At 42.0% G+C, this 24,420-nt stretch overlaps 2 protein-coding genes across 7 annotated transcripts in view; one reads left to right on the top strand and one right to left on the bottom strand.

Moving 5' to 3' along the window:
- ZCWPW2 (zinc finger CW-type and PWWP domain containing 2) overlaps window positions 1–12,060 on the bottom strand; it is a 154,388-nt gene extending 142,328 nt beyond the window's left edge. For 2 of the 3 annotated variants that reach the window (XM_059879963.1, XM_002696896.7), the window contains exon 1: window positions 6,739–6,846. Coding sequence is in view for 1 of the 3 variants with exons in the window: in XM_059879965.1 (XP_059735948.1) it covers window positions 1,236–1,253; window positions 6,739–7,515 (795 nt within the window). In the remaining 2 variants the exon portion in view is untranslated. Of the gene's footprint in view, window positions 1–407; window positions 1,254–6,738 lie in introns of those variants that run through there. The other variant, XM_059879965.1, reaches the window with a different exon arrangement.
- AZI2 (5-azacytidine induced 2) overlaps window positions 6,932–24,420 on the top strand; it is a 41,003-nt gene continuing 23,514 nt past the window's right edge. For 3 of the 4 annotated variants that reach the window (XR_009492301.1, XM_010817537.4, XM_005222557.5), the window contains exon 1: window positions 6,932–7,346. The gene's annotated coding sequence lies outside the window, so the exon portion shown is untranslated. 4 annotated transcript variants of the gene reach the window in all.

Here is a 24,420-nt window from a genome sequence, read left to right as displayed (position 1 = left end):
AGAATGAGAGCACTCTATTGTCTTTCATTCATGATTTTTCTCAAGCACTCAACTTAATAAACGATTGTTTAGTTTGTATACAGACTTTAAAATGCCAGGCTTCCCTCATAGCTCAGTTGGTAAAGAATCTGCCTGCAATGCAGGAGACCAGGGTTCGATTCCTGGGTCAGGAAGATCCCCTGGAGAAGGAAATGGCAACCCACTCCAGTATTCTTGCCTGAAGAATTCCACGGACAGAGGAGCCAGCAGGCTAGAGTCCATGGAGTCACAAGAGTCAGACACACCTTAGTGACTAAACCACCACCAGACTTTATTTATTTTTTTTCCCTCTTTTTTTTTTTTCTTTAATAGAAAATTATTTAATTAGTATACATGTGTTCCCCATCCTGAACCCTCCTCCCTCCTCCCTCTCCACACCACACCACCAGACTTTAAAATGCATTTAATCTTAATCTTCTCTCCAATGTAAACTGGAATTTACAGGAATTCCAATTGGAATTCTCCAGGCCAGAAAACTGGAGTGGGTAGCCTTTTCCTTCTCCAGGGGATCTTCCCAACCCAGGGATAGAACCTAGGTCTCCCACATTGCAGGTGGATTCTGTACCAGCAGAGCCACCAGGGCAGTCCAGGGTTCTAGCGAGTAACTATATAAATAATGTTTCAAAAGTCACTATGCCAATACTAAGAAATACATCAATAAAGAGTTTTTAAGTGAGAATGTGGAGTTAAATTTAAATTGCATAATGCAAAACTAAGAATATGCTACTACACATATCACATCTAAAATTGCAAAGTAAGCATGAAACACTGAGAACAGAAATAAGTTGAAATTATTCTGGAAAGAAACACACAAACATTTTCACCATTTTCTCTAATTTTCTTTTCAATTTCTTTGGAGAGGGTCCTCTCCTTCTTTGTCCTGAGAGGAAAGCCTGGACAGATTGTCTTTCTGCATGATGAAACAGGAAGTGTAAGGAAGCAAAGAAGCTTCACGAGAGACTTCCAAAAATGTTATATTCATCCTCCATCTTTCATTTAGGACCTTCAGAGCCTCATCACGATCTTTCAGGGAGGAGTGATTCCTATTTCCACTGCGGTCTCTTGTCCAGTATATTCTGTGCTAAAGCTTCCTGGGCTTCACTTCAATTCATGACAGATTCAAACCAAGTTTCTCAGAATATTTGTTGAAATTCTTTGTCCTTGGATGTCTCCCCAACTCTTTCTGTGTGTAGTTTTTACTCTTTAATTCTAATCTTAATGGAAGGAAAAGATATAAATAAGTCAATCTGTAATTTCAAATGGAACTCAACAATTTGCTTCCTTAACAATATATTCTGAACATTTCCCCATATAATTACATGTCTACACTATTTAAGCATAGGCATGATTTTAGTGTTGAAGTTACAATTATACTTTATTTACGAATGCAGACAATTCTAATGAAATTCAAAGTAAAGACCACAGTATTCAATATTGGAGTCACTAGACAATGATTTTTAAATATTTTATTAGCGACCGATTTAGAAAACTTTACCTGTTTTTTGTTTTGTTGCCTATGTTTTTGGTGTCACATCCAAGAAACTGCCAAATCTAGTATCATGAAGCTCTTCCCTAATTTTCTTATACGAGTGTTATAGTTTTAGCTGTTAAATTTAGGCCTTTGATCCATTTTCATTTAATTTTTATGGTTTCAGATAGGGTCCAACTTCATTGGAGGGTCTTAGCATATCCGTTGGAAATCAGTTGGCCATATATGTGAGGATTTTTTGTGCCCTTTATTCTATTCCATAGGGCTAAATGTATGTCTTGATGCCAGTACCATAATGTTTTAATTCCACAGCTTTGTAATATATTTTGAGGTCAGCAAATAGCTTTGTTCTTTCTCAAGATTGTTTTGGCTATTTCGGGTCCCTTAGGATTCCATATTAATTTTAAGAGGAATATTTTCCATTTTGATTTTATTTCTGATAATAACCATCCTAATAAGTATGATACTAATAATTTTATTCCAATTGTCTATTTCCTTAATGTATTTTTTTATAGCTAGTGAGGGGAGCATGTTAAATGGAAGCATCTTCCAGTACTGGGGGCGTGTCTCCTAGTTCTGTCCAGTTTTGCTTTGTATGTTCTGAGGCTGATATCCATTATCTGAAGATACAAGTTCCTCTTTTAAATGTGATATCATTTTAGAACAAGTAAAAAGTAGAACCATAATTCTAAAACTAATGTTGAAGAATTTTTCTGAAGTTCCCATCTGAGAATTTTTAAATTTACAAAAATGTCAAATGATGATCTAAGAAAGTAAACATTCTAAAATTATAATCAGGGTCAACTGAATGAAAACTTTATAAAGGAGTAAAGATATCCAATTTCAATGTCTGAGCTGGCAGTGCTTATAGAAGTTGGTGGTAAACAGGCTGAGCTGGATTACAAATGGACTTTTAAAACATGCAAAGGAGTCATTTCAGGAGTTTAAGAGGAGAAAAGTAATGGTAAGATTTACATTTTTAAAAGATCATTTAGCTATCCTGTAAAGAATGACCTGGAAGCTAAAAAGAAAGAAAGAATTAGAAGAAACTATTATAATAGACAGATGGGAAACCGTGGCACAGTAGAGACTATGAAACAGATCTAAAAGATGAGCTAACGGGTAAAATACACAAAATCAGTTGAACAGACTGACTATAGGATGAGAGGGAAGGAGCTATAAAAGTCAAAGGGAATGACATAAAAAGACTCTCAAAAGAAAGAACGTAAGTCAATGAAAAAAAAACATCATTTTGTTTTTGGACTTTTAATAATCAACTGACTAGTCATAGACAATTGAAAAATCTACAGTAGGAAACTGTGATCTTAATTCTGCAACTATGAAAAAAATCAATGATTTCACTTTTATATCATGGATTGTGAAATGGGTTTGGAAATTTTCCCTCTCTTTTGCTACATAATGTTTGAAAAATAGATTATGAAAAATCTATCTTTCTATGGATCTTACTGAAGCTTAATGTCATCCTTTCTCTGTTGTTTATTTGGTAGTTTTATAAAAATGTCTTTCTTCTGAAAAACTCAATCTTCCTGATTTTCATAGTGTATATGTGCAAGTCACAAAACAGAATTATTTCTTCCTCTCTTCCCATTTTAAATAGGGGAAAGAAGATTATTTTCTTCATAGACACTTACAAAAACTGTCATGACAAAACTGAACGGGAGAGAATTTCTTATCATGTTAAATTTCTCATAGATCTTGTCTATGTGACTGATTTCTCTGTGATAAATTAAAAAGCTACTTTGCCTGTTTCATCTCAGTGCCTAAAACAATGACACACAGCATGCTCTGAATAAATATTTGTTAAGTATTGAATGGGCTTCCCTGGTGGCTCAGATGATAAAGAACTTGCCTCCAAAACTCTGCCTGCAATGCAGAAGACCAGGTTCAATCCCTGGGTTAGGAAGATCCCCTGGAGAAGGAAACGGCTACTCACTCCAGTATTCCTGCATGGAGAATTCCATGGACAGAGGAGCCTGGAGGGCTATAGTCCATGGGGTCACAAAGAGTCGGACATGACTGAGCGACTAACACCAAGTATTGAATAAACTAATGAATTTATATCTCAGATAATAAGAGTCTAAGTCTCAAGCTTCAGAGAACGGTTGCTTTTACTTCATTGTAAGTACAGAATTCCCCCTACTGGATCTTTTTCCCTCCTTTGTACAATCCACCAAGCCCATCCTGGGGCCTCTGCTGCTGTTCTTCTGTTAGGCAGCTCCTCTCGTACTTCTTCTCCCTACTCCTTACATCAAAGACTTCCTACGATATTAAATTTTTCTTCACCTACATATGTTTCAAAGAAAAAGTCATTGCATTTATAATTATGACATTCATGTTTATTTTTTTTTTAATGAAAGCTGTCAGAAGCTAATTCCTCCTGACTATAAAGCACTTCAGGTTAAAAAGTTATTATGAAGTACACACTGTCTGTTCAGGACAAGGCTAGCTGCTAGAGACAGAAGGATATATCTTCTTTTATAAATGGAATGTAACTGCCATAATAATTTGATATCTACTATCAATCCATTCATTTGAAAAGCACATGAACAAGATCTCCTTCTACAGTTAGGAAATTGATCTTGTTCCTTTTCTCCTTGAACTCATATTTATGTATCACTTCCCCAAAATAAGCTTATCCCAACACATTTCCATGTTTGCAAATACTTTGGTCATATTTCCCTACATAAAACAGTATATTTAAAAATTCCTGAGAACATAAATTTAAGAACTGTCATCAGTATTGTTATACTACTTACTAGAGCAGTACTTATCAAATGAGAAACAGTTCTAATTATGATCATTATAAAATATTCTAAGTCAGCTTGTATTGGAAATGCATCTCATTTAGAATTGGATAGCTCCTCCTCCCTCCAATGAAGTCATTCATTTCAGAATCATATTATTTGTTGCTAAATAGAAACAGGGTTCAAGCTGATCCTAGTCTTACATTTTGTATTCTTTCATTCCAAATATTTAGGAGAAGAAGGATTCCTGGTTATATCAATAATCACTCTTCTGAACTACTAAACTATGGACCAAAAATCACATAGGAGTATGCCATAAAATTATTCTTAATCAGCAGACAACTGTGTCCTTCTGTAACATTTTTGAAAACCACTGGAAATTACTATTCTTAGGAAACAATTAGCTATCCCGTTATTAGAATCATTTACTTTCTAAACAGATTTAGGTCAGATTAAAGGTACTACTTTAATTATAGAGTGGGAGAGAGACAGTTACCGAAGAGGAAAGGGGAGAAGTGTTCGAGTTCAGGCACAGTCGGAGGCAGATCAATTTTCAGGAAGAAACATGCAATTTAACAACCTGAAAATTAACACACTTAAAGCTATCATTTGGGCTTCCCTGGTGGCTCAGACGGTAAAGAATCTACCTGCAGACGGTAAAGAATCTACCTGCAATGCGGGAGACATGGGTTCAATCCCTGGGTTGAGGAAGATCCCCTGGAGGAGGGCGTGGCAACCCACTCCAGTATTCTTGCCTGGAGAATCCCCATGGACAGAGGAGCCTGGTGGGCTACAGTCTATGGGGTCACAAAGAGTCAGACAGGACTGACTAGGCACGTAACCCCCTGGAAAGCCGTCATGTATCTTACAAGGTTAAGGGTCTGGGTTACATGATGCCCAGTCTGAGGACTGCTGTTTCAGGGATACACACAATCTCAGATACACACAGTGTAACAGAAGTCATGAACTTTGATTCTGAGGGGAGGTCTGGGGTCGGGAGTGGGGACGCGGCGCAGGGTGAGTGATGAGGTATGGGAAGAAAGAAGGAAAACAGACTATGTAGGTCCAGACACCAGATTTTTCATTTTTGGTAGTATCTTTGAATCTGCTTTGTTATCTCTGCCACTGAAACCACTCCCTTACCCTAAAGCTCTAGATGTGAACATGTGATGGATATGAGGGATGGGAAGAAAAATGGTTTTAAGACAATACTGATGAAATGACATTGAAGCTGATACATGAAGAGACACTGCAATTTCAACTTATAGGTTCTGACATCTTAATTCCATGCTGCTAACACTGAAGAGCCACACATACACAGTAGTCACAAAACACAGGGCAGAGACACAGTAAACACGATCCCTAGGATGGTATGATTTTAATAATACAAAAGTTAAATCACTAACCCAAAATACCCTTTATATATTTTTCTTAAAAGACATACTCTCTTTCCTCTATCAGTATCTACTCTTCACAGCTTAGATATATATATACCTCCCATTAAGAAAGAACAAAACACAACAGCACTATCTTTTTTACTGTTTTAACATATTGCCTAATTAAACAAAAGATTTGAAGCAGCTCTAAAGACGCAAGATTGTTTAAAAACGAGAGGAGCAGGCTGAGCCACAGTCAGGAGTTGTGCCAAGGACCGTATTCTTTGTTCAGATATGGCTCTGAAATCCATTCTACCCCAGGGCAAAGGAAACCTCGCTGAAGCCAGTCCTCACTCTGGGGCTTTCAAGGGCAACTCCTGATGGAGAACATCATGACCTTGGCGAGATAACAGGAAGAGGTGGGGAAAGCTGGGGGAGAATCTCTTGGGATACCTGTTTTTATTTACCACAGCCTGTAAACAAGACCTTTGAAAAAAGTGTCTTGTGTCAAGAGTGCTGAACTCAGTTCAAAATGGCCATTTTGTAACAAGTATATGTTTATAAACGCTTCGGAGGTAGCGTTTCCTAGGTATTCATCAAGATTCCCTGCAGAAGGAAAGGGTGACCCGCTCCAATATTCTTGCCTGGAAAATTCCACGGACAGAGGAGTCTGGTGAGCTACCGTCCGTGGGGTCGCAAAGACTCAGACACGACTAAGCGACGGAGCACATGTGTCCATGTTCTACAAACAACCCTAGCACAGCAGGCTACATCCCGAAGTTAACAGCTTCCTCACAGTTAATATGAGCCGCGTTCCCAACAGTTAGGGTATCCGGAGCAACGCCCCGAAACCCGGCGGGGTGTTAAAGCCTCCTCAACAGGAGTGCACTGCTACAGGTTACTCGTTCCCGGCCAGGGCGAGGCGAGCGCCCGAAACCCCAAATAGCGTCACCCTACGGAGCCACCACACGACACGACGCTCGGGGACCCCCAAGCGGACGCTCAAGGAAACACACGACGCAGAAGGCGGCCTACGGCTCAACCGCGGTCGCGGCAGCTAGAGTCTTACCCCACAGCGCCTCCGCTTCCCGCGTCGCCGCGCCCCGCCCACCCCGCCGCAGAGGCTCACGGGACGCGCGGCCGCGACGGCCCCGCCCACTTCGCCGCGGACGCTCACGGGACACGTAGTACACCGCCCCCTCCGACCCCGCCCCGGCACCGGCTTAGCGAACGCCCTCGGTGCTCCCTCGGGCCTGACTTCCGGTTTGCCCGCTCGGCCCTGGCTCTGAGCTGCGGACAGCCGGAGGCCGCGTTTCCGGCGCGCGCCGCCCGCCCTCCCGCCGGCCCTTTTGCGGCGTTTCCCCTGCGCGGCGCGCCGCAGGGGCGGACGCTGACGAGGCCGGGTAACAGGTCTTATTCGGCCTCGGCTCGGCCCACGTTCCAGAGCCTCCGGGCCGCAGCCCACTAGCCGGCCGCGCCGGCCCCGGCACCGCCGAGGCAGGAGAAATGGGAGTCCCTCCGCGGCGTTCCCGGAGCAGCTGCATTCGTCAGGGAAGCGGCTGTGTCTTCGAGGAAACCGGAAGCCCGCGGTGACCCCTGGCGACACGGTTTGTTTTCGGTCCGTTTCCAAACACTGGGGAATCGAAACTGGGCGGCCCCACGGAGCCTGTGTTCTGGGTGAGTGAGCCGCTTTGGTCCGGCAGAGGGTGCGGATGGTGGGACCACCCTCCGCTGTCGGCGCCGGTGTAAAGAGACGCGTCGTTTCTCCAAACCTTGGCGGGGGTACCCAGCCGCTGGGCATCTCGGGTGCCCACCAGGGGTGCCCAGCTGGCATCCCGAGTCTCATCCCCTCGCGTGAGCCGGGCCGGGCCCGCTTGGTTCTCGCCTCTCCCGAGTGTTTGTCTTCTGCCGGTTCTCTGCTGTACAGGGGCCCCTTCAGTTTTATGTCATCCAGTGAGACCGCATTTAAATTGGAAACCGAAGAGAGGCTTGGATGGTCTTGCCTTGGGCGATGTACATTTCATTACTCAGGACTAAGAGTCCGTAGTCGTTGGTTCTCCAGTGTCTGACCTATGTACCCAGGATGGTTTTCCATCATTTGTTGAGTGACTGCCACATGCCAGATAGACTGAGTCCCTCATCCCTACCAACAGGGAACTCAGATAGATACTCGGAAGTGAAAGAGAATACAGAAACTGAATTACAGATGAAAACTGATTGGTCCATCCTGTGTTAGAGATACTCTGAGATTATCAAAGTCAGTGACCTACTAGGATTGAAATTGATCCATGCCTCTTAAACCTAAAAGACGTTTGCTTTTTTTATGTTTTGGAGTTTTAAATTGGCTTGAACAAGATCTCAAGGCATGGTTTACGTTCCATTTCTCTAGAGTTGTCATATCTAATTCACCAACCTGTGGGGGAATGGTGCATTCTTCCCCGGTTTGTTAAATTTTAATGCGATGTTGTTTGTAAAATGGGAAGTTGTAAACAAAGGTAAGGTTTTAATGTTAAAGAGATATAGTGAAATGGGAAATGCACTGGATTAAGTAAGAACATTAACTCAAAATCTGAGTGCTGAATTTTCTACTCACTTGACACTGGGTAGGAAACCAAATCTCTCCATTTTCCCTATCTCTGAAATGGGAATAATGCTTCCTCTCCAAGGCATCAAAGCAGTTTCCTGGAGTTTGCTGGCTGTAGAAGTCAGCTAGCAGTTTTTCATTACTGGCTTCCACTGTTTAAATCGTTCCATCTGTTATATAAGGAAATTCTTACTCACCTGGTAGGTCTTATGCAGATTTAAAAAATTGTTATGGAAAGCAAATGAGCTAGGTCCCCTAAAAGTCAAAGCACACTGCCTGACATGCCAAAACAGAATGTTGTCATGATTATTAAATAAAATGATGTTATGAAGTACTTCATAATCCTTGAAGTAATGAAATCAGTGAAACAATGTTTTTTCTTTCTTTTGGTACATGTATTCTGGATTAAAATACAGTTGTCTTATCACTATGAGAGCATATGCTCAGTTGCATTGAGATGTATTGTACTTTATGAAAGGAAAGAGAAGAAGTAGACTGCCTTTCACTCCTATGCTAACCCAGAAAGAATCTTATGATTCCTTGGCCATACAAACTGATTTCTGAACTAAAGCAGTTATAAAAATGATAATGGGGTTTTTCCTACTGTGTATCTGATGTCGAGAACGTTTTTGGGCTTTCACTGGGTTGTAGGGTCTTTTTGAGTGGTGAGGTACATAGATTAAGTGGTGGTGATTGTTTAGTCGCTCAGTTGCGTCTGACTCTTTGCGACCCCATAGACTGCAGCAGGCCAGGCTTCCCTGTCCTTCACCATCTCCCGGAGCTTGCTCAAACTCATGTCCATTGAGTCAGTGATGCCATCCAATCATCTCATCCTCTGAGATTGAGTGATAGTATCTTGAAAAAGGCACTCGATGATCCCTTCTTTATTAAGCTAGTTAGACCATTCCTTCCCTTAATTCTTTCATTAAAAATAGAAAAAGAAGTAAGTGTTGGTTTTCCTCTGTAAGACTTAATCCTTGTTCTGTAGTATATTGACTGATCTTATGAGCTGATTTTATGAAGTAGGGATAGTCTGGCTTTTGAGGATTAGAAAGATGATGAAAATTCTAGGTAACATTCACTTCAGGAGGCAATTTGAAGTTGAGGAAAGAGCCTATTAAATAGGCCTTGACTCAAACCCTAGCTCTGTTATACTGCCAGGTGATTATAGACAAATTTACCTCACTTCTTTAAGGCTCTGTGTGCTCATTTGTGTGATAATACCTTTTCAGTCAAGTTTGGTGATGACATGACATATTATGTGTAGTATCTCTTTTACTCAATTCATAGTAAAACTGAATTCTGTTTTAGGTTGCCACACCATGTTTGCATTAACACTTTGTTTTCACAATATAGAAAGGCAGCATCTGAGTGATATTTTTCAACCCTGGCATTTTCCCACAAATAGTGGGAAAAATTAGATCTGGATAGGTAAACTAATCAATAATCAAGGTGCCAGATCTTAGAGTCTGGGCTTCTGAATCTCAGGCCAGTGTTTTTACTACCACTGAGTTCTGCCTTGTCCAGATTCTTATTGGGAAAATAAGAATCCATTTTGTGTTGCCTCTCAGAGTGTGGTATTAAGAGCACACATTTGGAAGATGGCTTATTTGGGTTCACATTTGACCTTCGCTGCTGATTCTTTATGTAGGTATAAGTAAGGTATTTAATTTTTCTAAGATTTGTTTATGTATTAGAATGATAGTACCTACTTGAGAAATAGGAAAATGCATACACAGAAGAAACAGTCCTCTGTCCTAATATTATTCGACCCCACTAGGGATTGCAATCCAAGAGACAGTCTTTCAGAAAGCTCTGAGAGGTCAAAGTATAGTTCTATGTTTTTGAGACAGAAGATTATACGTCAGATGACATATTACTGACAGTTCACACAGTCCAGATCTAAATGTACAAAGTGAATAAGTGGTCACGGGTCATTGTGCCCTTTTACAAGATTAAGAAGGAAGTTATTTCCTAAGGAGTTCTGGTTAATGCAAATGCACAGCACACATTAAAGGAAGGGAGGAGGCTCAAAAGGGTAGAAAAAATTTTTATGTTTAAATTTTTCTCGTCTTGTCATAAAATATGAATGTTATTTCATCAGTTTCCCCCCGCTTGATCATTAATTTTTTGATAGCATTTGGTGATCAAATATTTGGTTCCCTGGTGCCAGGGCGGGTGCTTACATGCCCTAGGTCCATCATGTCCTTTGGCGTTGGGTCTTAATAGCTCATTTTAGGGCGTTGTACCAGTAAGGTGTCTGGCAAGAACTAATGGTCAGTTCCAGTGTCTGATAGGACTTTTTGCAGGTGCATTGTGCATGTTCATTAATCTATAGAAAACTGTCGATGTGATCAAACTGACAATAGAAGAACTTTCCTGGCAGTCCAGTGGTTAGTACACTAGTTTCCACTGCAGCGTTGGATTCCTGACCAGGAAACCAGGATCCTGCCTACCATGCTACATGGCCAAAAATGTAGAGGAGCAGGAATTGACGATAGAAGTAACAGTGTCAGTAGTAAATGTTTAAGCCAAGATCCCCCTAAAGTGAAGCATTTTCCTAGTATGGGTTCTAAACCGGGAAGAGGAACATTCAGAGTAGAAATTTGACTTTTCGAATATTTTGTAAGATGGGTTAACAAATATCTTGGCTAAATGGTCTTACCGTTGGAAAACTGATAGAAACCCCGCATATAAGCATTAAAGGCAAATTGGAAGGTTTGTTTCCAAAGGCTACCCATAGACGACCTTCAAGCCGGAGGAAACCAATTGTGAGCGCTCTAACCAACCTGGAGAGAGCTGGGGCCATAAACTTGTTCCATAAGTCCATTAGGTTCATTAGGAGCTACCCAGTACTTAGCATCTAGTGAAAAAGAGTGTTTGTGGCCAGGTTCAGAACACGTGTCATTAACTGGCCAGGTAAGAAGATCCCACGTAGTGGCATTAGAAGCAGTGGGTAGTTTGTATAGTATTAGGGTTACTTCTAAAATAAAAAAAGGACCATCCAGTTAGAGCCTTGGAGAAGGCAATGGCACCCCACTCCAGTACTCTTGCCTGGAAAATCCAATGGATGGAGGATCCTGGTAGGCTGCTGTCCATGGGGTCTCGAAGAGTCAGACACAACTGAGCGACTTCACTTTCACTCTTCACTTTCATGGATTGGAGAAGGAAATGGCGACCCACTCCAGTGTTCTTGCCTGGAGAATCCCAGGGACAGGGGAGCCTGGTCGGCTGCTGTCTATGGGGTCCCACAGAGTCGGACACGACTGAAGCAACTTAACAGCAGTTAGAGCCTTGGAGAGGAGAAATCCACCAAGGAAACCTAGGAATATTGGACAAAGGTCCACAAACCTATGGTTTGTTTGGGTTGATTTTTGAAACTTGCAAATGATTGAGCCCAAGAAAGAAATCCATTGGGTTTATAAGCAAAAGTGTGAGCAGTTGTCAAAGTAATAGTGTGAAGGCCCGGTCTGGCTCTTTGGGTCAGCTCTCCACTTCAGGTGTCGTTTTCTCATCCTGGTCTGGTGGTGCTGATCCTAGTTAGTCAAAGTCGGGTGTCAGAAACAGGCGTTACAGTTCATTCAGGAGTGGAGGCCTGCTATGGGCCCTGTCCTCCATAGCTGTAGAGAGTCTTTTGTTGACGTCTTTTCCAGTGTGCATAATCCTTTGGTTGCAAGTCATGGTGAGATCTTCATTCAAAAATAGATTATTGTGATAGGCTTTAGAAGCAAACATAGAGTGTTGTTTTAATAATTTGATTCAATTTTACAGTAATATAACAAGAAGCCATCTAAGAAGTAAGTCTTAGGCAGTAAATTAAAAAAAAAAAAAAAACTCAGTTAACAAAACTAGAATTTAATATCCAATGATGCATTATCTTTTTCTCTGTGAAATTACCTTCATAACAACCAAATATAGCCAAATTAAGACTTATTTGTGAAGTAAGTATGGTTAATTGATCACATGCTCAGTTGCTCAGTGGTGTCTGACTCTTTGTAACCCCCTGGACTGTAGCCTGTCAGGCTCCTCTGTCCTTGGGATTTCTCAGGCAAGAATACTGGAGTGAATTGCCATTTCCTTTTCCAGGGAATTTCCTGACCCAGGGATCAAACCCACATCTCCTGCAATGGCAGGTGGATTCTTTACCATCGAGCTACCTGGGGAGCCCAATTGACCACACAGCCTCTTATAAGTAGGCTATATCAGAACTTTTCGTAAGGAATCTTAGATTAAACCTTCTAAAGGCCTCTCAAGGCCAGATAAATAACACCAAGAGTTTGCCACATATTCTTCCTACAATATCTATAGATTTGGGTGAATTCCTCTCTTTGAGGTCCCCAAAATACCTGAGGTTCATGCACCTCTTAGGTAAGGTTCATGCACCTCTTTACCTGATAAAGGTGCTGGAAACCTAAGAGTTTCCAGTTCCTGGAGGGATCAGGTAGAAAGAAAAGATGTGGTTGCATGTGTGCTCAGTCGCACACATGTATAAATCTTACTTGTGTTGAATTTTATTTCTGACTTTGCAACTCCATGGACTGTAGCCCGCCAGGCTTCTCTGTCCATGGGATTCTCCAGGCAAGAATACTGGAGTGGGTTGCCATTCCCTTCTGCAGGGGATCTTCCCCAACCCAGGGATCAAATCCGGGTCTCCTACATTGCAGGCAGATTCTTCACTATCTGAGCCACCCAGGTGGAAGGCAGTTCAGACAGAGGATACCTGTGGTGGGCACTCAGAGCAGGATAGACTGGAGCAGTAGTTACATCAGTCTTTGCCCACATACGTGGGATCTTGGTTTCCCAATCAAGGATTGTCAGTTTTAAAGAGGTTTTTTTGTTGTTTATTTTAGTTACCGTCTATAGCATTAATATTTAATTAGCCCTCTACAACAAATCTTTCAGTGAGGCTATTTTGGAATGTTGAAGCCTTCTGGGGCTTCTTGCATATCAGTTAAAATAGATAAAATAGTTTGAAATGGGAGCTTTCCTGAATTTTAACAGCTTTCAAATCTTTTTCATTCAAAGGAACCAAGGAGCTAGCCCTACAAATATTTTCTCCTGCTATAATTCAGTTTTAGAAATGAGAAAAACTTTTATTTAAATTTTTTATTTTTTAAATTGTGAAATTATGATAACACATTTATAGGAGATTTGGAAAATACAAAACAAAGTTACATATAGTTCCACTTTATATTACAATTATTTTTTAAGTAGCTAAACTAAGATTTTTAGTTGGAATTTCAATGTGAAACTCTCAAAAATTAATAGAATGAGTAGGCAGAAAAGTAGAAGGATATAGTAGACCTGAAAAGCCCTATGAACCAATTCAACATAATTAAGATTTATACAGGTTTTATACAAATTCTGTTCAAGTTCCCAGGAGACACTGGAACATATCCACGGACATAAAACAAGGTGCAAAATGTCTTGGTCTAAAGATTTTTAAATCATAGAGTCTGTTCTCTTATCACGTGGAATTATGTTAGAAATGAGTATCAAAAGATATTTTAAAATAACCACGTGTTTTCAAGTACAATGTGACATTTTCCAAGAGAGATCTCTAACTTAGCCATTGAAAACCTCAAGAAGGTTTAAAGACTGAACAAACACAGAGGGTGATTGCAGAGAATAAAGTATTTAAGTGAGAAATTGATATGAAAGATACTTTAAAAACCTCAGGTATTTGGAAATTAGATGTCCACTTTTAAATGATGGATGTATCTAAAAACCCATAACAAGGAAAATTAGAAAATATTTGTAACAATAAAAAGGAAAAGAGAATTTATCAGAGTTTGTGGTATGCCGCTGAAGGTGCTCAGTGCAGCTGAGTGCAGTGTGGGCTCTTGACTAAGCTGGGAAAGCAGTGATGGGCACTCGCATAAAGTTTGTGGGCTTGAATAGAATCTGTACTTTAGTTAATAGTTGTTGTTGTTTTTTTTAATGACATAGCATTTCTTGATATTCTCAGAATTGGATTAGAAGTTTCAAGCCTCATTCAAATAGTTTTTTTAAAAATAATAAGCATTCTAGACTTTTAACAGTAATACTAGATGCCAGAATAAATGGAACTATTATCAAAATTTTGAGTGAATATAGTTACAAATCTATCATTCTGTTCATACTTGGTCAAACAAGTGGAATCAAAATATCATAAATTTTTTAGCTAAGCAAAAATTCATAAGATTCTTTAGTATATATATTATACTGTACATATAGGTATGTATATATGTATGCAAAAGCTTTTCTTCTACACTTGATAAAGGCTTGAGGAAGAAGAATAACAAACAAAAGATGGAGAAACTGGAAAATATAAACTAAATGAAATGGGAGCACTGAATATGAAATAGAAAAAGTGAAACAAAGTGGAAAGAACTAGAAATAAAGATCATCATATAGTCCTGTTGTTCATAAACATGGCTGCTCATTAGAGTCCTACCTAGAGCTTTGGAGGAAAAACAATACCTAGGCACCTGTATTTTTCAAAAAATTCCAAGATAATGCTAATGTACATCCAGATTTTAAAAAGTGATTATAGGTTTTTCTATTAAATGGTAGCTTTTGTGATACAGAATTCTATTATTTTCTGTTGATCAATCATGATACAGTGGTATTAAAAATGAACAATAGTTATATAATCACAATAGTAAAAGATGTTAATCAGTTTTCACAAAAAATAAAATTGCCAACCATAATGGAAACATGATTATCCTAACAGTATAAAATAATTACAATTGGAGGGGTTAAGTAGAGTGATGTAAGTGGAAGTACATAAATGCATATGTTTTCATCCACACAGCCACTGTGTGTCTTTGGTACATTTAATCCACTTACATGTAAGGTAATTATCGACCTATATGATCCTATTACCATTTTCTTAATTGTTTGGAGTTTATTCTTTGTAGGTCTTTACCTTCTCTTGTGTTTCCTGCCTAGAGAAGTTCCTTTAGCCTTTGTTGTAAAGGTTGTTTGGTGGTGCTAAATTCTCTTTAACTTTTGCTTGTCTGAAAACCTTTTGATTTCTCTGTCAAATTTGAACAAGAGTCTTGCTGGGTAAAGTATTCATGGTTTTAAGTTCTTCACTTTTATCACTTTAAATATATCATACCATTCCCTTCTGGCTTGAAAAGTGTTGAGAAATCAGCTGAAAACCTTATGAGAGTTCCATTGTCTGCTGTTTGTTGTTTTTCCTTGTTTCTTCTAAGATTTTATCTTTGTCTTAAATTTCTGTCAGTTTGATTACTATGTGTCTTAGTGGGGTCTTCCTTGGGTTTATCTTGCCTGGAACTCTCTGCACTTCCTGAGCTGGGTTGACTATTTCCTTTCCCGTGTTTGAGAAGTTTTCAGCTATTATCTCTTCACATATTTTCTCAGGTCCTTTCTCTCTCTCTCTCTCTCTTCCCCTTCTGGGACCCCTAGAATGTGAATGTTGTTGCATTTAACGTTCTCCCAGAGGACTCGTAGGCTGTCTTCATTTTTTTCCCCCCATTCTTTTTTCAATATTCTGTTTTGCAGCAGTGGTTTCCACCACTCTGTCTTCTGGGTCACTCATCTGGTCTGCTGCCTCAGTTATTCTGCTCTTGATTCCTTAAGATGATGCTGTAAAAGTGCTGCACTCAATATGCCAGCAAATTTGGAAAACTCAGCAGTGCCACAGGACTGGAAAAGGTCAGTTTTCATTCCAATCCCAAAGAAAGGCAATGCCAAAGAATGCTCAAACTACCGCACAACTGCACTCCTCTCACATGCTAGTAAAGTAATGCTCAAAATTCTCCAAGCAGGCTTCAGCAATACGTGAACCGTGAACTTCCAGATGTTCAAGCTGGTTTTAGAAAAGGCAGAGGAACCAGAGATCAAATTGCCAACATCCGCTGCATCATGGAAAAAGCAAGAGAGTTCCAAAAAAACATCTATTTCTGCTTTATTGACTATGCCAAAGCCTTTGACTGTGCGGATCACAATAAACTGTGGAAAATTCTGAAAGAGATGGGAATACCAGACCACCTGACCTGCCTCTTGAGACCTGTATGCAGGTCAGGAGGCAACAGTTAGACCTGAACGTGGAACAACAGACTGGTTCCAAACAGGAAAAGGAGTTTGTCAAGGCTGTATATTGTCACCCTGTTATTTATTTAACTTATATGCAGAGTACATCATGAAAAATGCTGGGCTGGAAGAAGCACAAGCTGGAATCAAGATTGGTAGGAGAAATATCAATAACCTCAGATATGCAGATGACACCACCCTTATGGCAGAAAGTGAAGAGGAACTAAAAAATCTCTTGATGAAAGTGAAAGAGGAGAGTGGAAAAGTTGGCTTAAAGCTCAACATTCAGAAAACGAAGATTATGGCATCTGGTCCCATCATTTCATGGGAAATAGATGGGGAAACAGTGTCAGACTTTATTTTTTTGGGCTCCAAAATCACTGCAGGTGGTGACTGCAGCCATGAAATTAAAAGACGCTTAATTCCTGGAAGAAAAGTTATGGCCAACCTAGATCAGATCAGATCAGTCGTTCAGTCGTGTCCGACTCTCTGCGACCCCATGAATCGCAGCACACCAGGCCTCCCTGTCCATCACCAACTCCCAGGGTTCACTGAGACTCACGTCCATCGAGTCAGTGATGCCATCCAGCCATCTCATCCTCTGTTGTCCCCTTCTCCTCCTGCCCCCAATCCCTCCCAGCATCAGGGTCTTTTCCAATGAGTCAACTCTTCGCATGAGGTGGCTAAAGTACTGGAGTTTCAGCTTTAGCATCATTCCTTCCAAAGAAATCCCAGGGCTGATCTCCTTCAGAATGGACAGGTTGGATCTCCTTGCAGTCCAAGGGACTCTCAAGAGTCTTCTCCAACACCACAGTTCAAAAGCATCAATTCTTTGGCACTCAGCCTTCTTCACAGTCCAACTCTCACATCCATACATGACCACAGGAAAAACCATAGCCTTGACTAGACGGTACTTTGTTGGCAAAGTAATGTCTCTGCTTTTGAATATGCTATCTAGGTTGGTCATAACTTTCCTTCTAAGGAGTAAGCGTCTTTTAATTTCATGGCTGCGGTCACCATCTGCAGTGATTTTGGAGCCCAGAAAAATAAAGTCTGACACTGTTTCCACTGTTTCCCCATCTATTTCCCATGAAGTGATGGGACCGGATGCCATGATCTTCGTTTTCTGAATGTTAAGCTTTAAGCCAACTTTTTCACTCTCCACTTTGACTTTCATCAAGAGGCTTTTGAGTTCCTCTTCACTTTCTGCCATAAGGGTGGTGTCATCTGCATATCTGAGGTTATTGATATTTCTCCCTGCAATCTTGATTCCAGCTTGTGTTTCTTCCAGCCCAGCGTTTCTCATGATGTACTCTGCATATAAGTTAAATTAAATAACAGGGTGACAATATACAGCCTTGACGTACTCCTTTTCCTATTTGGAACCAGTCTGTTGTTCCATGTCCAGTTCTAACTGTTGCTTCTTGACCTGCATACAAATTTCTCAAGAGGCAGATCAGGTGGTCTGGTATTCCCATCTCTTTCAGAATTTTCCACAGTTTATTATGATCCACACAGTCAAAAGCTTTGGCATAGTCAATAAAGCAGAAATAGATGTTTTTCTGGAACTCTCTTGCTTTTTCCATGATCCAGCGGATGTTGGCAATTTGATCTCTGGTTCCTCTGCCTTTTCTAAAACCAGCTTGAACATCAGGAAGTTCACAGTTCACATATTGCTGAAGCCTGGCTTGGAGAATTTTGAGCATTACTTTACTAGCGTGTGAGATGAGTGCAATTGTGCGATAGTTTGAGCATTCTTTGGCATTGCCTTTCTTTGGGATTGGAATGAAAACTGACCTTTTCCAGTCCTCTGGCCACTGCTGAGTTTCCCAAATTTGCTGGCATATTGAATGCAACACTTTCACAGCATCATCTTTCAGGATTTGAAATAGTTCCACTGGAATTCCATCACTTCCACTAGCTTTGTTCGTAGTGATGCTTTCTAAGGCCCACTTGACTTCACATTCCAGGATGTCTGGCTCTAGGTGAGTGATCACACCATCTTGATTATCTGGGACATGAAGATCTTTTTTGTACAATTCTTCTGTGTATTCTTGCCATCTCTTCTTAATATCTTCTGCTTCTGTTAGGTCCATACCATTTCTGTCCTTTATTGAGCCTATCTTTGCATGAAATGTTCCTTTGCTATCTCTGATTTTCTTGAAGAGATCCCTAGTCTTTCCCATTCTGTTGTTTTCCTCTATTTCTTTGCATTGATCGCTGAAGAAGGTTTTCTTATCTCTTCTTGCTGTTCTTTGGAACTCTGCATTCAAATGTTTATATCTTTCCTTTTCTTCTTTGCTTTTCTGCTTGTCTTCTTTTCACAGCTATTTGTAAGGCCTCCCCAGACATCCATGGCCAACCTAGATAGCATATTCAAAAGCAGAGACATTAATTTGCCAACAAAGGTCCGTCTAGTCAAAGCTATGGTTTTTCCAGTGGTCATGTATGGATGTGAGTTGGACTGTGAAGAAAGCTGAGCACTGAAGAATTGATGCTTTTGAACTGTGGTGTTTGAGAAGACTCCTTGGACTGCAAGGAGATCCAGCCAGTCCATTCTAAAGGAGATCAGTCCTGGGTGTTGTTTGGAAGGAATGATGCTAAAGCTGAAACTCCAGTACTTTGGCCACCTCATGTGAAGAGTTGACTCATTGGAAAAGACTCTGATACTGAGAGGGATTGGGGGAAGGGGGAAAAGGGGACGACAGAGGATGAGATGGCTGGATGGCATCACCAACTTGATGGATGTGACTTTGAGTGAACTCCGGGAGTTGGTGATGGACAGGGAGGCCTGGCGTGCTGCGATTCATGGGATCGCAATGAGTTGGACATGACTGAGCAACTGAACTGAACTGAATGTATTGTTCATCTCTATTTGTTCTTCCATTCTTCTAGGTCTGTGGTAAACATTTCTTGTATCTTCTTCATTCTTTTTCTGAGATCCTGGGTCATCTTCACTATCGTTATTTGGAATTCTTTTTCTGGAATGTTGCCTAGCTCTCCTTCATTTAGTTCTTTTTGTGGAAGTTTGTCCTGTTCTTTCTCCTGGGAGTTAATCCTCTGCCTTTTCATTTCAATTATTCTGTGGTTGTAGTTTTCAGTCTGGAACCTGTGGGATTGCAGGTCTTCTTGCTTCTTCTGTCTGCCCCCTGGTGGATGAGGCTGATGGGAGGGCCTGGTGGGGAAATCTGGGCAGGCTTATGCTCAGTAAAACCTTAATCCAGGATCTGCTGATGGGTGCGGCTGTGCTCCCTCCTTGTTGATTGTTCAGCCTGAGGTGATGAGCTCTGTGGTATGCTCAGTATTGACCTCCAAGAGGTCTCACTTACCAAGGGGCACCTCCTAGGACTGCGGCTGCCAGTTCCCCTGTCCCTGTGGCAGCCACTGCTGACGCACACCTTCACAAGAGACCCTCCAACACTAGCAGGTGGGTCTGGTTCAGTCTCCTTCCCCCTGGGTCCTGGTGCATGCAGGATTTTGTTTGTGCCCTCCGAGACCGGAGTGTCTGTTTCCCCCCGTCCTTCGGAAGTCACGAAATCAAATCCCGCTGGCCTTCAAAGTCAGATTCCCTGAGACTCCTAGTCGCTGTTGACTAAAAAGATGCACAGCATGAGAGTTCCAAGGTAAGTTGTAACTGGGGCAAAATGAGGACTACAGCCCGGGAGACAGCACCTCAGGTAGCTCTGAGAAAGTTAGAGGCAGTGGGGGAAAGTCAATATAAGAGATTTTGGTGAAAGGGGAGTTCAGTGCAATCAAACTCTTACTTTATATAAGGAGCTAATGTCACCACAAAGGGATTGAGTGCTTTTCTAGATAGGAAGAGATCTAAGGATCTCTTGGGATCATGAAAGAAGTTCCTGAAAATAAGTATCTAAAGACCTGTTATACCAGTTTCCCTGGAGCACAGAGGGCCCCACTCTCCACCCTGAATTCAAGGGGTGTTGCAGGTCAGCAGCTGCAGCAGCACAGGCTTCAGCCTCCGCAGAGGCAGATGCCAGATGCCCTTGTTGTCGCTTACTTGCTGGAAAATGCTCTTGGCGACTGCCAGTTTGTAGTGGACGTTCCTTTGCTGGATCCCCAGGCTGGGAAGCCTGACATAGGGCTCCAGATCTTTACAAGAGTGGGAGAACTTCTTTGGTGTTACTGTTCTGCAGTTTGTAGGTCACCCATCTGGCAAGCGTGGAAGTGATTTTATCTGATTGTGCCCCCCCCCACCCCCGTCCTGGTGTGGCTTCTCCTCTGCCTGTGGACGTGGGTATCGCTCTTTGGTGGCTTCCAGTGTCATTCTGTTGATGGTGGTTCAGCTGCTAGTTGTGATTTCGGTGCCTTTGGAGGAGAAGATGAGCACACATCCTTCTCTCCACCATCTTTCTTTGATCTCTCTAGAAATGAGAAGAACTCTTACCACCCTTGTTTCTAGTAGACCTTGCAGGCAGGGTTCCAGGCAACAGACTGACAAGGTAAAAGTTTACCTTCTGCTGGCCTCTCTAACTGTGCGTGCAAAGATCAGGTTTGGAATGCCAAAAAAGAGCCCCATCTTGGCTGTTATGGGCAGGATTACTTTATTTCCTAATTAAGGAAGCCCTTGTAATCGTGTCTGAGCCCAGCCGTATTCCCATAGATGGCAGTCTGTCTAGAAGCCGTTTGGTCTTTAAGGCGAAGTTCCCCGTTATCAGGTTGGTGCTTTAGTGCAGATGTGAGACATGCTCTGAACAGCTCTGTAAAGATGGGACTGTGGATGCGACGTGTGCTGTTCATCCTTGGACCAGTTCCACTCTTAACATTTCTCGGTTTTTCCCTCCTACAGTGTATCCTCTGAGAGTGCTCAGGATGAAACAGGTCTCTGTGGGGCTCCCGGGCAGGAAGGCTTTCTTGATGCCAGCCTCTGCTGTGAATTCCAAAGGGCAGATTCTGAACTGTTGCTAATGCAGTGATCCCGGAAGGGAATGGGTTTAAAGACAGGGGATGGGCAACCAAGAAACAGTAGCGCAGCCTTGGAGCAGGGCCCCGGTTCCACCTCGGGGGCACAGTAACAGTGTCTTCAAGTTCTTCAAGATGTCAGCATTCGTACCAGAGAAAGACCACGGAAGAACTGGGGGATCTCAGCAGCCTCAGTTACCTGAGGCCAGATTAGTGGAGTACAGGCCCTGCACACTCCCTAATCTTACCAGCAGCTCTGCCCTTGAACCATTGCCCTGAAGTGCCTCATTAAATCTTCGTTTGGGAGACAGACAGTTTTCAGGGCAGGAGCCTTCTGTGTCCTTTTCCCTGGCAAAGCAGTAAAGCTATTCTATTCTGTTGGGTTGGCCAAGAGGTTCATTTAGATTTTTCTGTAAGATGTTGTGGAAAAAACCCAAACTTACTTTTTGACTAACCCCATTCTTCACCCAAAACCCTGTCTCCGAGATTTGATTTAGCACTAGTTCACAGAAGCCAAGTTTTTGGCATCTGAAGCACAAGACGATGGGAGTTTGCAGCATGCACCCTTGGAAGAGCTGTACTTCCATAATGGTTGTAGTGGGTTACCTCGTAGGACTGCAGCATCGTGATGGTTGGTCCTCAGATACTTCCACTAGGTCTTTAGGAGCAGGTGACCCTTCTTCTTCAGAGCGGGATTCATTCATTCTCTCATTTCACTAGCAAAAGTTTGGTCAGACCATATATTGACTTTTTTTTAAAATTTAAATCTGACAAAAACCTTAGGTCCCCCGCCTAGGAAATTCACAGTCATCCTTCAGACTTAATAACGTAAAGCAGCTTGAATAACATTTTTAAGATCATCACTTAAAAGTGATGAGACCCATATATCAGGAGAACTCACCAGAATACCTGAGCTAGTGGGGCTCAGGGAGCCTATGCTGGTTCTGAGCACTGGTTCAAGGTAGATTCCAGGTGTCCTCTAGTGGTAATATATGCATGTCAATGAAAAGATGAGCAAGTCTATCTAAGAAAGAAATGGAAAATGTTATTTGAGCCAACCTGGAGTTTGTACCGGGAGACATTCTTTCAGAACGCTTTAAGGACTGCTCCACCTATTAGAGGTCAGAGCATGATCACGTTTTTGAAACAAAAGGTTATACTTTAAGTGATGTATTAGTCTAAGGAAAAGGCAGTGGCACCCCACTCCAGTAGTCTTGCCTGGAAAATCCCATGGATGGAGGAGCCTGGTAGGCTGCAGTCCATGGGGTCGCACAGAGTCAGGCACGACTGAGCGACTTCACTTTCACTCTTCACTTTCATGCATTGGAGAAGGAAATGGCGACCCACTCCAGTGTTCTTGCCTGGAGAATCCCAGGGACGGGGGAGCCTAGTGGGCTGCCATCTGTGGGGTCACACAGAGTCGGACACGACTGAGGCGACTTAGCAGCAGCATACAGTCTAAATCTGCAGATGCAGAGTGAGTAGTAGGTCGTGGGTCATGCTGGCCCCTAGGAAAATTTAGGAAGGAAGTTCTCTCCTAAGGAGGTCTGGCTAATATACATGCACAGGGAAGGGAGGAGGTCCGGAGGGGCTGAAGAAATGTTCATGTTTGAATTTTTTTGTCTTGCCTTAACACCTTCCAGGTTTCTCTGGCTGATCTAAGAATTAAATTGACACGAGGTAGTTTAACAGGAGAAAATCAAACAAAAATTTAATAACACGTATATACACGGGAGAGACCCAGGAGAACTGAGTAACTTGACAGAGTACCCAAAGCCCTCACTGAGAGAGGAAGGGCAAAGAGAGAGGGCGGCAGCCTTACAGATGGAGATTTCCCATATAAATGTAAATGTTTCTTACAAAAGGATAACCACTACTTGGTTTTCATAGTTTTTCCCCCTACTTCTGCAGTTTCTTAGGAAATGACCAAAGAGACATATTTTGGTGGCAAATTCTGCTTTCCTACTATGGGGAAACACACTTGTACGCGGCATATGGTTAGTGATTAATAAATAGTAAATATTAGGGTGTTTAAATATGACAGGATAATCATTTTTTTCTGGAAAAAAGACTAATCTGGTGTCGGAAGATAATTCTATTTTTTCTAGTCTCTTACCTCATTATATATAGCATATCTCAACTGAGGATCCTCTTGGTGTTGACTGTAGTCAAGACTGAAATTCAAGGTCTCCTAAAATAATTCTGATGAGTAACGCTTGAATTTTTTTCCCTTTATGTCTCTCCTGTAGTCTTTAGAAACTACTGCTCTCTTTTCTACCACCTCCTCTGGCAAGTTGTCTCCATCTTTCTCTGTTAACATTGGCGATGCTGTGATTTGTAAGAAATGCACACGTAGTCACTCAGATGCCCAAAGTATATTTCACACGTACGTTTGGTCTTATCCATGGTTCCGTGACTCCTGGGAGCATCTTCTGTCCGAATGGTGGTCTCGTTACGCAGAGCAGAGCTTCCACCTCGCCTGGATTTATGTTAGTGAGGTGACTTTTGGAAACCGCCTAGGGATGGGGGCTGTTTGCCAGAGGATCTCACCAGCTGATTAGCGGGTTAGCACTTTTAGTCCCCCTGACCTGGGCTATTGAGGTGGGTGTCAGAGAGGCTGAGTCAGTTTCCAGGGATTCAGTCGGTCGTGCTTATGACCTCTATTAAAAACCTAAAGACGATATGGTCAGAGAGCTTCCACGTGGGTGAACCAGAATGTTTTCAGTGCCTGGTGCTGGCCGCCAACCCCACAAGGGCAGAGGCTCCTTTGTTCAGCACCTCACCCTGTCTGTCTCTACATCTGCTGTTGGTTCATATATTTTAATAGTAATCAAGTGAGTAAATGGGTTTGAGTAATCAAATATAAGAAAGTCACGAGCACCTCTGCTTTATAGCCAGTTGGTCAGAAGCACAGGTAACAATCTGGACTTGGTGATTGGCATCCTGAACTGGAGGGAACCAGTGGAACCTCTAGCTTGTAGCTGGTCCCTCAGAAGTACAGGTAGCATCCTGGGCTTGCCATTGGCTTCTGAAGTGGAGGCAGGTACCGTGGGACTGAGCCCTTTACCTGTGGAGTCTGATGCCGTGTCCAGTAAACAGTGTCTGAGTTGAGTTGTGGGCCCCCAGCTGGTGTCCAGAGCACTGGCAGTTGATGGTGTGGAGATGCCGCTGCCTCCACATTGGAATTGGGTGACCAGAACTCCT

This window comes from Bos taurus, chromosome 22 (genome assembly GCF_002263795.3).
Source record: "Bos taurus isolate L1 Dominette 01449 registration number 42190680 breed Hereford chromosome 22, ARS-UCD2.0, whole genome shotgun sequence".
Lineage (NCBI taxonomy): Eukaryota > Metazoa > Chordata > Mammalia > Artiodactyla > Bovidae > Bos > Bos taurus.
The sequence above is the reverse complement of the archived record's forward strand: the minus strand, read 5'-3'. Positions and strand labels throughout refer to the sequence as shown.